The sequence below is a fragment of the Lemur catta genome, chromosome 7 (assembly GCF_020740605.2).
Source record: "Lemur catta isolate mLemCat1 chromosome 7, mLemCat1.pri, whole genome shotgun sequence".
Lineage (NCBI taxonomy): Eukaryota > Metazoa > Chordata > Mammalia > Primates > Lemuridae > Lemur > Lemur catta.
In genome coordinates, this window is record NC_059134.1 from 102,177,494 (window position 1) to 102,192,251 (window position 14,758).

The 14,758-nt window shown below is 50.3% G+C and overlaps 1 protein-coding gene across 4 annotated transcripts in view; it reads right to left on the bottom strand.

Annotated features, from left to right (window-relative positions):
- The window catches only part of NADSYN1 (NAD synthetase 1), a 31,492-nt gene that overhangs the window by 9,992 nt on the left and 6,742 nt on the right, over positions 1–14,758 (bottom strand). For 3 of the 4 annotated variants that reach the window (XM_045558208.1, XM_045558210.1, XM_045558211.1), the window contains 11 exons: positions 12,509–12,560; positions 8,264–8,352; positions 7,967–8,084; positions 7,163–7,294; positions 5,718–5,807; positions 4,710–4,834; positions 4,292–4,340; positions 3,816–3,918; positions 3,120–3,288; positions 1,920–2,055; positions 1,674–1,780 (listed from right to left, as the gene is read on the bottom strand). In XM_045558208.1, the coding sequence (XP_045414164.1) occupies positions 1,674–1,780; positions 1,920–2,055; positions 3,120–3,288; positions 3,816–3,918; positions 4,292–4,340; positions 4,710–4,834; positions 5,718–5,807; positions 7,163–7,294; positions 7,967–8,084; positions 8,264–8,352; positions 12,509–12,560 (1,170 nt within the window). The remainder of the gene's footprint in view (positions 1–1,673; positions 1,781–1,919; positions 2,056–3,119; positions 3,289–3,815; positions 3,919–4,291; positions 4,341–4,709; positions 4,835–5,717; positions 5,808–7,162; positions 7,295–7,966; positions 8,085–8,263; positions 8,353–12,508; positions 12,561–14,758) is intronic. The other variant, XM_045558209.1, reaches the window with a different exon arrangement.

The window sequence follows — 14,758 nt, forward strand, 5'->3', positions numbered from 1 at the left end:
ACGCTGAACAGCAAAAAGTGATGAACACCTAGGTTTGTTTATTTTCTAAATAGACATCTAGAAACCCTGAAGCTTCCAGAACCCAACCCCACTGTGGGAAAAATTTTAAATACTGGAAAACAATGGACAAGAGTTGTGAGGGGAAAATGTTAGAACAATATAATTTGATAACAGGCCAAATTCTTATTCATCTACAAAAGCAAAACCAAACAGAAGATCAATATTCTTGCCTACGCCAGAGCTTAAAATATACGCCAGCCATCACACCCTTCCTGAAACATCAGCTCCTTATAAAAGCACCGCAGGCAACAGAAAAGCAATGAAAATTAACAAAATGTGCACAGGGATGGTGGGAATTTTTTTTTTTTACCAAGTATAGAGTGTTTATTTTAAATTATTGTAATCAGAAAAATAAAATAGGGTTTAAATGTCAAAAATAAGATTTAAAAGAGAACACATTTCCAGATATGCAAAGATGTAGAAAGATTAAGACACTCATGCCATAGATAAAAGGATGGACTGATGGAAAGAAGGAAGGAAGGAGGGAGGAAGGGAAGGAAATGTGGATGGACAGATGGGTGGATGGATGGACAGGTGGGTGGATGGATGGACAGGTGGACAGATGGGTGGATGGATGGACAGATGAATGGATGGATGGACAGGTGGATGGATGGGTGGATAGATGGACCGATGGGTAGATGGATGGACAGGTGAACAGATAGGTGGATGGGTGGATGGATGGACAGGTGGACAGATGGGTGGATAGATGGACAGATGGATGGATGGATAGACAGGTGGACGGATGGGTGGATGGATGGATAGGTGGACAGATGGGTAGATGGATGGACAGGTGGACAGATGGGTGGATGGATGGATAGGTGGACAGATGAGTAGATGGATGGACAGGTGGACAGATGGATGGATAGATGGACAGATGGGTGGATGGATGGATGGCTCAACTAATGGATGGACAGATGGACACAGAGATGAGCAGATGAATAAATGACAGATGAAGTACCTGAAATCCCTCAGCTAATATGTAGCAACTGAGAAGAACAAGCAGAAGAGCTGAGAGGAGCAGAGGCTCACCTACGCGAAACGGGGAGCCCAAGCCTGGAAAAGAAGTGCTAATAGCCTCCACTGCTGGGCTTGAAGGGCAGCTTGAATTTTATCTGCAAAACAACAGGGAGTCTCTGAATTTCTTTAACAAGGAAGCAGTATGAGAAAGGCAATATTCTCAGTTCACATGAAAAAAGAACTCTCTGGTTTAGAGGAGAAATCTAGATGCAAAGACACGACCTAAGATGCAGAGGAGAGGCCAGGAGAAAGGGCCTGAGCGTGGAGCCAGGGGTGGGGGGCTGACTGCAAGGTGCAGTGTGGATGAGGAACCCCACGGCCAGGTGGAACTGGGTAGCTCTGGGGCGGGGTTGGGTGGGGGCAGCCAGGCACGACGTTGATCTAATCTGCCACTCTCGTCATTAAGAAATTTCGGAGGAATGATGCTGCCCCAGGTACCACATTTGCCATGTGAGACCTGGGAGGACAGGAATCTCCTCCCTGCGTCTCTCTCAGACACCACAAGAGTCAAGAATCACCGCCTCCTGCAGCAAGTTGCCCTCAGGGATTCGAGACGCCCAGGAGCCCGCCACCACCTGCCACCGCACCACACTCACCTCTCATCCACATTGGCGGATCCCAGCACCAGGAGCCCACCGTGGATGCCCCGCGACCAGAGGCTCAGCTGAGCAAACAGGTAGGCGAGGACCATCCTTATCCGGGCCTGGACAACACGAGGGGGACATAAAGGGTTACCCTGGCCGGGCCACGAAGCCCTGTGACCAATGTCTCCAGCGAGGCACGCAGGCTGCCGACCCTAGTCCCGCACTCCCCATGGGGACGATGGCCCCGGCGGGAGGCACCTGCACATTCTGCAACGCCAGGTTCTCCCTGCTGCTTCCTCCATGAGCCGCAAACAGGGGGCTTTTCCCGGTCACCAGGCTGAAGATGCCCACCACAGCCTTCACGGCTGGGTCGATGTTGAGACCGATGTGGTGGCTGGAAGGAGAAGGGTGAGCGTGGAGGGCAGCGTGCCTGCAAGTGTGTGCACAGAACACGTGACAGAACACCACGGTGGCTGTTTTAAAGTGTACGGTTCAGTGGTGTTCCGCACATCCACGTTGTACCACCATCGTCACTACCTGGCCCAGAACTTTCTCATCACCCCAAAGGAAATCCCGACCCCGTCAGCAATCTCTCCCCAACCTCTCCTCCTCCAGCGTCCAGCAAGCACTAATTACTTCCTGTCCCCGGGGATGTGCCTGTTGGGACATTTCGCAGAATGGAAGCACGTGCTATGTGGCCTTTTGCGACTGGCTCCCTTCGCCCAGCATAATGTCCGCAAGGTCCGCCTGTGTTGTAGAGCGTGGCGGTGCATCATTCCCTTTCATGGCTGAGTAACACTCCACTGTGTGGACAGACCACAGTTAGCCACTCATCAGCTGATAAACACTTGGGTTTCCGCCTTTTGGCAATCGGGAATAACGCAGCTACAGACGTTCTTGTGCAAATGTCTGTTGGGTCCTTGCTTTCAATTTCTTTGGGTGCGTATCTAGAAGCAGAATTGCAGGGCTGGGGCAGCTTTTAGCTGAGCTCATCCAATAGAACAGGCAGTTCCTCATTTTCTCCTAGGAGGCATTATGAATGGAACGTTGCAGAAGGGACTTAGTGTCCCCTCTCTGGAAAGGGGCCCTCTCTCCACCGTCTTCATATAGCGACCTGCCCCGTGGAAAAGGCAGCTGGGTGGGGGTGGGGAAAGGGCATGGGTCGCACTGCTGCCTCCCTGCTGAGCACCCGGGGAGCACACGCCACCTGCAGCCCGCGCCTGGGGCGCAAGAAGGCGGGAAGGAAGAGTGGAAATCCTAGACACAGTCCAAGACTTGGGGGTGGGGAAGACTGAAGTACAGTTTCCCTGAGATCTGGCTCAGACCAAGAGAAAGTAGAAACTTGCTCAGCTCCTAGACGCACATTTAAACACAAATGCAGTCGCAGGTGGAGTTTTCGGCGGCTCTGACCTTTGTCATAGCAGCCTGCCCGTGCCTAACACCAGGGACCAACTCTACCTTCCAATCTGCTGGGCCAACTCTCTGGCCCTGTCGCGCGTCTCCTGGGAGGAGTTCTCGCTGGCCATGTAGCAGGTTGTCAGTATGCGTCCACAGAGGTCTCGGGGGTCCTCGGGGGTGTAGCTGATCTCGTTCACGATGGTCTGGACGTCAGCCAGCACTTCCTGATCTGAAACCACCAGGACAGAAGAGATAGAAGCCACTGGCCGTGTGTGAGGTGCCTGCACGGCTCCATCCCAGGTTACAGCCCCAGGTTCGTGCAAGGTTCCACCCTAGGCTATGGCCCCAGGTGCCTGCACGGCTCCATCCCATGTTACAGCCCCAGGTGCATGCATGGCTCCATTCCAGGCTACAGCCCCAGGTGCCTGCACGGCTCCATCCCTGTTTTTGTGCTAAGGCCATGCTCAATGTCAGCATGAAGAGCGGAGGATTTCCACCTCCCAAGCCTGTGTTCTTTCCACTGGGCCACACTGTGGACAGAGCAGCAGGTAGATGCAGTCCTGGAGACACAGCCACCTCAGATCAAAGCCCCAGGAAGAGGCTTTGATGGCCTTGCTGGCCCAGGACCTGGGCATGATGCTGTGACGTCTGAGCTTGGCCACAGCCTCCTTTAGCCACGAGGCCCCTGAGCTGGGTTTCGCCTCTGCCCGCTCCTGGGCTCCCCCTCCCTTCCTTGGGCCCTCGGACGTCACCTACTTCCACTCTTCACAGCCTGGCAGACCTGGCGGCACATGGAGTACACGAGGCAGGCGGTGGCCGCGCTGTCCACCCCACCACTCAGGGGCAGGAAAAACCCCGCCTGGAATGGGCCAGCCAAACACAGTGTGAGCAGAGCCACGGGGAGCGACGTGCCCAAAGATTAGCCCAGCTCCGCCCGACAAACCGTGGGGAGGCGCCCACGGAAATGCACGTGGGTGTCAGCGCCTTGAGGGGAGGCAGGGAGAACGCCCGCACCTGCCAGAACAAATGGGCTCTCCAGGGGGAAGAGAGGCCCTTTGCTCCGGGGCGTGTCTGAGGCTGACTCTCCGCTGGTGAATTACAGACACACAGGATGACACTGAATGAGAGGGGCAGCCAGTAACGCTTGCATTAAGAAACTTGCTAGCCTGCCCGAGAATCAAACCAACCCGTAGAACAAGCAAATTGAGCTGGCTGGAAACTGGGCAACTTACCTGTCGGCTTCGTCTTAAAAAATCCCAGAGCCAGCAGGCAGGTCCCAGGCTGCAGAGCAATGAGAGCGCTGAGTCCGCAGGCCGCTGGCCTTGCCCACGGCACCTGACCAGGCCCCAGTCTCTGTTTCAAGCACTTCATGTGAAGTGACGAATTTTAGTTCTAAAAGTAACCCTGGGGGTAGGGGTTACCTGAGACACAGAGGGACAGCACACTGGTGCCCAAGGTCACAGCACAAGGGAGCAGCAGAGCTGGGGGCGAACCCAGGCAGTCTGGCTGCAGCCTCCTCCTGGCCTGGCTCCCACCCTGGGGAGGTTCTGAAAACCCACCGCAGAGTCCCGTGCTGCCCCCACCCCTGCCGCGGCGGCAGCTGGGTGGGACGCGATGACCACGCTCCCCCTGGAGTTGGGAGCCACACACCTTATCTCCTCCTCGGGACTGTGGTACTTCCACATGATGGGCTCAGAGACTGGCTCCAGCAGGTCCTCGTGGCACGAGAGGGCAAAGTCCACCTTCACTCGGGGATAGGGGCTCACCCTGGTGGCCTGTCGATGGAGATTCATGACAAAATGACATCCCTGAGCTACGGAAACCCTCAAGGTTCCTGAGGCCCATGGAAGAGCAGGGCCCTGGCAGCCACTGCGCAACGCACAGCACAACCACAGCCAGGATGACGGCGGTAAGCAGAGATGGCGAGGGTGTGGAGGGACAGCACCCTCGTGTGCCGCTGGGGTGCACAATGGTGCCGCCTGCTGGGAAACAGTCTGGCGGCTCCTCAAAAGGCTCAACACAGTCGCCACACGACCCAGTGATTCCACGCCTGGACAGACACACCCAAGAGAAACGAAAACAGGTGTCCATTCAAAAACTGGTACGTGGGCCGGGCACAGTGGCTCACGCCTGTAATCCTAGCTCTTTGGGATGCCAAGGTGGGAGGATAGCTTGAAGCCAGGAGTTCAAAACCAGCCTTAGCAAGAGCAAGACCACATCTCTACAAAAAACTAGAAAAATGAGCTGGGCATGATGGCATAGTCCTAGCTCCTCAGGAGGCTGAGGCAGGAGGATCGCTTGAGCCCAGGAGTTTGAGGCTGCAGTGAGCTATGATGATGCCACTGCACTCTAGTCCTGGTGAGCGAGATAAAAAAACAAACAAACAAACAAAAAAAAAAAACAACCAAACCTGGTACATCACTGTTCACGGCAGTACTATTCAGAACAGACAAAAAGTGGAAACATTCCAATTGTCAGTCATTGGATGCCTGGATAAACAAATATTCCGTTCAATGGAATATTATTTGAAAATACACAGGAAGGAATCACTGACACACGCTACAACATGGATGACCCCTGACAACAGCATGCTAAGTGAAGAAAACCAGAGATGACCACACACTGTGTCTCACGCAGGCATCTACGAAAAGTGCTCACCGCCAGGTTTCGAGATGAAATCTCTGCCCTGTAGCTCCTGACGTCCTCCAAATCCAACGTGGCCGTCAGGACTTCCTGGACAAGGAAATCCTGTTTTTGCTACTCCCATGTGTAATTTGATCACCGTCACAGGTGTTGCATGTGAACGAGTCGTATCTTCTAAAGCAGGGGCTGAAGACCTGTGGATCTTTAGGGGCCCAGGGACAGGGGAAAGACAGCGCTGCTGCCAACCCAAAGGCCTTCCCCTTGTTGTTGCCACCAACTCTCCACAGCACTGACACTTGTCAGTGATCCATTAATTATCACACCAGACGTAAGTCTGTCAGTGTCTGCCAGGGACTTCTGGGAAAGCTTTTCTCTTATTAAAAAGACACACAGGAAGCAAGGTCCTCTTTTCTGCCTCTGAACACAACTGTAAAGATGAGATGGCTGGAGCCGCTGCAGCCATCCTGGAACCACGAGGAGAGGCAACCTGAGAATGAAGCCAACCTAAAGAAAGGTGGAACCCTAGAGGAATGACCCTCCTACTCATATCGATGTTGGGGCAGAACTCAAAATTACTTTTTGTTGTATCTGTACAATTAAATTTTATTTCCATTTTTGGTAATAACAGCCCTCCTTTCCTTTTTGCTTCAAAAAAAAAAAAAAAGTGAGAGCCATACAAATCTCTCTAAGGACTTTTTCATCTATTATCTCTTCTGTGAAAAAATTTAACATCCAACGTGATACAATAAATTGGAGAAACTCTGCCCCTACATTAACATGCATCTTTAGAGGTGGAGAGTGTATAGCTTTCATCAGTTTCTCAAAGGAGTTTGTGGCCCCAACAAGGTCATGAACCCCCTTCCAGGGGTGGCCTAGATCTGGTGAGGATCACGCAGTTGTGATTCTTGGCTTTGTTCTCTTTGTTGTCCGTCTAATCCCTGACCCCGAACATCTCTGTGTGACCTCAGCACAGTAACGGCACCTCTCAACTGTAACAGCTCCCCTGGGTCCGTCCCTCACCCTGTCGGCCACCGTGCATTCAGAGTCCCCCAGAACAAGGCCACTGGAGCGTGCCCGGGTCAGGGGGCAGTGCGGGGTAAGCCCGCTTCCCACAGCCCTGGGCTGTTCAGTCTGTGCCTGAGCATAACCCCTTATGGCCCTGCGTGGCAGGAGTCCTCCTCCCAAGGCTGAGCACATATGTGACTCATAAACTGCCGTCACCCTCATCTGTCCAGCACTGTGTGTCCTGTGCCATGGGTCCAGCCATGCCCGGAACCCTAGGCCGGGAATTCCTCCCTCACCAGTGAGGTGAAGAGGAGGTGATCAAAGGAGGTGGGCACTGCGGGGCTTCGCCACGAGTCCTTGCTGAACACCGGGGAGAGTAAAAGGGTCAGCTTCCGACCCAGAGAACCCACGTGGCCAGGGGAACGCCGCCCGACAGCTACACGCTCGCTCCTTACCACGTCATCCAGAGAAAACTGGGATCCCTGAGCAAAAATACTCCCATTCATCGCTATCATGGCGCAGCCATCGTAGTAGAGCCGGTCCCCGTCACAGCCCTTCTGGTTGGCCAGCAAGTAAATCCCACCATTCTGGAAGAGGCAGAGCCGACAGTGGAGCTGCCAGCTGCGGTCCTTCACCCTCACCTGCCACTGGCCAAACGCGGGAAACTGGGCCGTGCCGTCTCCAGACTTTCTCCCCCTCCCTGATCCCATGGCGTCATCACCAACGCCCACCCGAATGATGCGTGTGCAGGGCAACACACAGTCGTGCAGCTGCAACTGCTGGGCCTTCCCAGGCACCGGGCGTTACGTAACATCTGCTTTTGGCTCGTCACCACCCTACAAAGCGGGCCCTGTCATCTCCGTTAGACATGATGAGATTCAGAGAAGCCAAATCTGTGCGGACGAAGCCAAGATTCAAACCCAGCTTGGCTGCAGCCACACCTGCCCCATGAACGACTAAACAGCACCACCTCTCACCACGTCTCACTGCCCAGCACGAGCAGCAAACACGTGGGCATTTCCCACGCCCTGCCATGGTGGCAATGGACAAGTGGCACGTTCTGTTCCTGGTCACAGTGGAGATGGCGACAGGACCCTGGGGAGGCCCAGGAGAGCAGTCAGGGCTCGCTTACTGAGTACAGGATGTAATTACAAGCAGCGCGTGAGCCAAGCCCTGCACTAGGCGCTGAGGACTCGGGCGTGCTCAGCACAAAGCCCCACCCCATGGCTCACACTCCAGCAGTCTGGCCCGGCACCTACCTTGGTGGTGGCCATGGTCACCAGATCCACCCTGGCGTGGGCTTTGCGCAGCACGTGGTGACTGCCCGAGGCGTTGGTCATGATCTCCACGCCATCCAGGCCCATGTCGATGTGTGGGCTGCAGGCAGAGGCAGGTGCAGAGAAGAGACCACTGGGCTCCTCCAACCCCTCCCGGGCAGCCGTTCACTCTCTGTCACAGCATCTCTGAGGCTGTGGCCCCAGGACATCAGCAAATCCCAGGTCCTCCCAGCTGGCCCGTGTGAGCGGCACCCGCGCTGCACGGGGAGTGGGGCTGACCTGTGGGGCGTCCAGAGCTCCTCGCAGATCTCGCTCCCGATGCAGGTGTCCTGGGTGGCCAGCACAGCATCTCCGAAGGGCACCGTCTCCTGCCGTCAGCAGACGGGAGCACAGACTCACTGGCCACGCACTGACCTGGGACCCCACACGTCCTCAGAAGACTCTCATGAAGGCTGTCACTGTGTTCCAAACCCTAACTTGCATCCTTCCTCTACCTGGAACATTCCTGGCACAGGTGGCCCGGTCCTGGCTGCCCCTGCTCGGCTGATACCTAAGGGCCTCCGGTCGCATGGTTCATGAGCCACAGGCCCTGCTCCGAACGACCGCGGAGCTGAGGATGGCTACAACAAACTGTGACTTAGCTGTGAAGTATCTGTCCCTGGGCACAGATCGCCATCTTCACCATCATTAATGATAATAGCTCTCAATTATCAAGTGTTTCTTTTTTTTTTTTTTTTTTGAGTCAGAGTCTCACTTTGTTTGCCCAGGCTAGAGTGAGTGCCGTGGCGTCAGCCTAGCTCACAGCAACCTCAAACTCCTGGGCTTAAGCGATCCTACTGCCTCGGCCTCCCGAGTAGCTGGGACTACAGGCATGTGCCACCATGCCCGGCTAATTTTTTCTATATATATTTTTAGTTGGCCAGATAATTTCTTTCTATTTTTAGTAGAGACGGGGTCTCGCTCAGGCTGGTCTCAAACTCCTGACCTCGAGCAATCCACCTGCCTCGGCCTCCCAGAGTGCTAGGATTACAGGTGTGAGCCACCGCGCCCGGCTCAAGTGTTTCTTTATGTGACACAGAGCTAAGCACATTTTCTATTCTCTTGACAGTATTACCAGGTAGCCTTCTCATCCCTATTTGCAGAAATGACCTAACTGAGGGCGACAACAAGTCACCCAGCTCCTGAGTGGCAGGGCCAGAGGCAGAGTGCAGGTATGTCTATCTCCAAAGAGGCATATTCACTAACCAAGAGTGATGGGGGCTTCTGGGGCAGGGACAGAGCCTTCTCCCTGTGGGTGCCATATGGGCCTAACGAAGCACTGGAATTAGGGGGTGCAGACCGGGCAACATCAGGGGTGCGACGGCCTGCTTAAAACACATACTGACACCTCTAGCATGTGCCAGCTGGAGCCAAACTTGGCTACCTCTCTCAGTGCCAAGGTTACAGTGCAGTGTTGCTTTGCTCAGCCAAGAAATCCCCTGGGGGGCGCCCGGCTTCAGCCTGGCTCAGGCCTGAGACTCGCCCCCCACCAAGGGCAACAGAACGGGGCCAGAGAAGTCCAGCTGGCGATGGGGTAGCAGCTCGCAGGCCGCTCAGGCGCCAAAGAGGCAGAACAGCCCCAGGCCACTGCTGCCCCCGAGAGCAGGCTGGGGACAAAGCGTGAGAAGGAACCTTCGTGTAGGGCGCAGGCTCTGCAGCTGGACACAGGCCCCTCTGCCACGAGCTGCAAGCTGGGGCAAGTCACCACATTGACACTGCCCTCAAAGAACTATTTATGGGAGTCCGTTGGTAGACAGAAGTCCCCGACAGTACAAATTCCACCCTAGGAAAGGGCACCTCTAAAAAGCCTCATAAAATACCCAGACAAGGGCACAGTTAGGTATGACCTCCGCTCACCCAACGATCGTTTGGGACAGCAGTGGTTCTATAGTGACTCCATTTATCCAAATTACACTGATGCCATTAACACACGATGGCAACAACATTCCTGGTAGACATACAAAAACTGGCCAATCGAAAGACTAAAATGTGACCTCATTAGAGAAATTAGAACTGGCCCAGGTATATTGAGACAAGCAAATTCACTGCTAATGAAGAGAGACATTCCTTAGGAAAAAAATTCCCTCTCAAAAATAGGCCACATAGGGCCGGGCGCGGTGGCTCATGCCTGTAATCCTAGCACTCTGGGAGGCCGAGGCGGGTGGATGGTTTGAGCTCAGGAGTTTGAGACCAGCCTAAGCAAGAGCGAGACCCCATTTCTACTAAAAATAGAAAGAAATTAGCCACACAACTAAAATATATACAAAAAATTAGCTGGGCATGGTGGCCCATGCCTGTAGTCCCAGCTACTGAGGCTGAGGCAGGAGGATGGCTTGAGCCCAGGAGTTTGAGGTTGCTGTGAGCTAGGCTGACGCCACGGGACTCTAGCCAGGGCAACAGAGTGAGACTCTGTCTCAAAACAAAACAAAACAAAACAAAAATAGGCCACATAGAAGGAATGCTATTCTGAAAAGAAAAAAAAAAGATTAAAAAACTATGCTAAAGATAACATGACACTCATGAAATGAATAAAAGAGACCAGACAAGCCATAAAAACACACTCGTAAACCCAAAGGTGAGAACAGACGTGTACCTAACCCAAGAAGGGCCCTTGTCCACGCTATCACAAATGAAATCTAAGATAGCTGTAAAACCATGGCCTGCGATGCTCAGTGCTAAGACACGATATAAGGACCTATACAAAAAAATGTATGGTCCCCAAATTTATAAACATTTTTAGATGGTGAATGTGACCTCAGACATTATATTCCTGAAGCTCAAACACCTAAGTTAAATGAGACTCAAAAATATTCCGCAGTTCAACTAACAGGCATCAGGACCACGATAAATAGCAGGAAGGCAGTCCCCAAGAAAAGCCGATGGGCTATTCTAGCTAATGAAACACACAGCAGCCTATCTGCTTCTCAGATTGTAAAAATACAGAATGGAAGGGGTTATGCCCTCAAACCACTTAAAGCCCTGATTTCTCCCACATTTGACCTCTAATGTCCACTCTCATAGGACATAATTAATATATGAAAAAGGGCCATTTTGGTGGGATAACAAAATAACACTATAAGATTATTTGATTTCTCCTGTAAAAAAAAAAACTTCTTTTTCCCTCCCAAATACTAGTATATGATACAACTCAAGGTGGTGGGAAAAATAGATCTGTCAGCTATAAACAGGTCCTACGACAATTCAGACACTAAAGTTCAGGTATTTCTTAAATTTAATTTATACCTTCAAGATGTTATACCTACAGAGACCAACTGCCCCCCAAATTAAATTTATTAGATTCTAATTTGGTGTTGGTCTTATAATCCTCAAATAAGATTTACTGTAAGGTTCGAATGACCATTGATAAAAAGGATAAACACATTGTAAGTCTGATTAAAAATACGACGGTATATGCAGGGGATTTTTCAGCTACTTAGGTTGTTTATTACCTGTCTGAGTCTACCTATAACTTTCTTAACACCTAATCTTCACTAATTTTATGACATTTATCACTATAGTATCATCATATTAATATATATCTTATAAATACTATGCCAGATTAAACATAAAGAAACAAGCAAAGACCCAGATCATGATACCTCATAGAATAGATCTGATCCCAGATGTTTTTTCCGACTAAACCCAAGGCCTGACTCTCTCAGGCCTCTTAAACAACTGACTATTAAATCAATCAAATCACATCCTTCCCCTAAGATCCGACATCACTATTATGCAAACACACCAGATACCCAAATGGACAACTCTAGGAATGAGCCCTCCTGGCACCTGAGACTCCTGCTGGCTGCACACGCAACCCTAGGATGACTTTGGCCAAGGGGGGAACTGAAGACTGGACTCTGACCTTTTTTTTTCTTTTGCCCAAATTCCTTTCTAAGAAGCCTGGTAAATTACACCTACAAATGATAAAAATTTCATTAAATGGGCTTTTATTAACCTGGTATAATGTGGCTTGCTTTCCCACCTAATTCTGGTATAACATCATGTGACAGATAAAAGAGCCCCCCATTTTAACTCAGACATTCTAGGGGACCCCCATCTTAACTCAGACATTTTTTTCTACCGACTCTAGGTCTTAGACAAAACTTAACTCTTTCAATCAATGACTAAAACATCCCTAAAACCCACCTATGACTTATAAGCCCCCACTTGAAGATGTCTCACCTTTTCAGACCAACCAATATACACTTTCCGTGTATTGATTTTTTTTATGGTTTTTACCTATAACTCCTGTCTCCATAAATATGTAAAACCAAACCATAACCCAGACGCCTCACACATATTTTCTTAAGCCCTCTTGAGACTATATTCCCCGGGCTGCAGGCACAAACATCCAAATAAAAACCTCTTTAATGTATTTTACAGAGTTTGGATTTTTCCGTTGACAAGTTCCTGCCCCACACGGTCCACCATTAGCCTAGAATAGTGATGACTGACTGAAAAATGGTTTTATACCCAAGGACTCACCTGCTTTGTCAGGTCCTGTATCATCCGAGGGAGGAAATACTCCTCTATTTGCCTGGAAAGGAAACACACAGGTTTGAGGATGACCATCTCAGGAAAGAGGGCGCCTAAATGTAAACAAAAATCAAACTGAGAGCTTCAAATCGACGAATCAGCAAAGGAGCTACCAAGTGTCCACACAATGCCGTAAACTATGACTCTAAGATAGGAAGACGAGTATGACAGAGGCTGGATGAGACCCCCGTGGCTATGCGACACCACAGGGCCTCGGGCGCTCACAGGTCCCGCTGCCTCTGCTTCCCCACTCGCTGATGCGCAGCTCTTCCGAGAGATGTCACAGGGGGATTTGCTGAAAACAGGTCACGCTTCCCCATGGGGGAATTGCTGAACTAGAAAAATCACTGGCATAACCCAATATACAATCACAAACCTGTATCATCACGGCAATCATGATCCTCCAAACTGACAGGATGGGAAGGAGGGTTTAACACACAACTTCAGTACAAGGTGTCCCAAGGTAATGCTCTAAAAGATCAAATCTTAAAAATAGATGGTGCACACATTTCACTTCCAACAGTCTGTTAAAAGATGCACCATTTGGATGTTAATTAGCTCTATTTATCTTTTGCTTTCTTAGAATTCACAAGAGCCTTCTGGGCATGGTTTTAGCAGCTCTTGTTTACTTAAGAAAACATTAAAATTTGAGAAATTGAGCAAAGATGCTTTCTCTCCTTCACTAACGTAGGCAACAGGGACATGAAAATGCCCCACAGATCTCCAAGCTTCCGGGCCATCCCATAGTGAGTGCTGTTCGCCCTCGGTAGGTTTGTTGATAGTGATGGTGCTGCACCAACGTTCACCTTACAGGTAAGAGCTGTCCACACGTCACCCTCCATCCTCACCTCCCCCTTCAACGCCAAGATCCAGTCAGTACCAGTGCACCCCAGGACAGGCGCACGGTCAACTCACTCTCACCCTCTGCTCCAAGGCCAGCTCACCTCCTCTGTGGCCGGTGAGGCTCCTACAGCCCCTCATGGAGCTCCACACAGAATGTAAAATAAGTGCCCTAATACACTGAAAGATATAAAAGAAAAGCTCAAAAGTATAAGAAGAAGCCAATCTTAAATAGGAAAAAAGCCAAATAATGCTTCTAGAAATACGAAAAAATAATAATGCGAATGTAAAATGCAGGTTAACCATAGCTGAATAGAGAATTAGGGACTTGAAAGATACATTCCCTCCATCGCACCCCCCCCAATTATCCAGAATTCAATCTTTAGAGAAAATCTGGTGAAAATCTAAAAGATCAGTTAAGAAACACAGAGGACAGAGTGAAAGTGTGTCACGAGGGTCTCCTCCATGTTTTGGAAGGAGAGGATGGAGATGAGGAAGGTGGAAATGTTTGCAGAGGCTGTCCTCAGATACACTAACTGCAGCGGATCCTAACAGGATGTACAAATAGAAATTCTCATCTAGAAACGTCCCTGTGAAGCTGCAGAACAGGAAAGATAAATTCTCAAAAGTAGCCAGAAGAAAAAAAGACCTATGAAGATTCAGCAACTGGATCAGCTGCTGCTTTGTGGCAGCAAAGACAGAAGCCAGAAGGTGGTGGCTAGGCAAATGCCAGGGGGCAGTAACTGGCAACCTGGAATGTGACAATAGAATCGGCAAAAGTATCTTTTAAGAATGAGGGCAAAATAAAGACATTTTGACAGAAACAAAATCAGTTTATTACTAAAAGACTCTTAATGGAAATTCTAAACGTACCTTTGGCAGAAAGAAAATCATTCTAGCAGAGGCATTCAAATTTCAAGAGGATTGGGGGAAAAGGATATTGGTAAATTTATGGATACATTTATTTAAATGAATTGGACTGTATAAAACACAGTATCTAATGTGTAGCAGAAAATAGGCTGGCCCCAAGTCACTGGACAGCTATGCACATAAATCAATAGGGTGCTATTTTATAGGATAGTAAAAACACTGATTAACTTTTGACTTTAAATACACATCACAAAATTTCTAGGATAAAATTTTGTGCATATTTGGAAATGAGATACAAATGCAGATACACTATATCCAGCATGTTAATGGTTTAGCTGTGAGGGTCATTCAGGTACCTGAACTGCTGAACCTCCAGAAAAAGCGAAGCCGCAAAGGGGCAAACAGCAGACAAGGGTCCTCAGTGGTTCTGTCTGAAAGATGGGAAGTGAACTGCTATGGTGACAAGACACATCCTGGCCACCTCTGTTG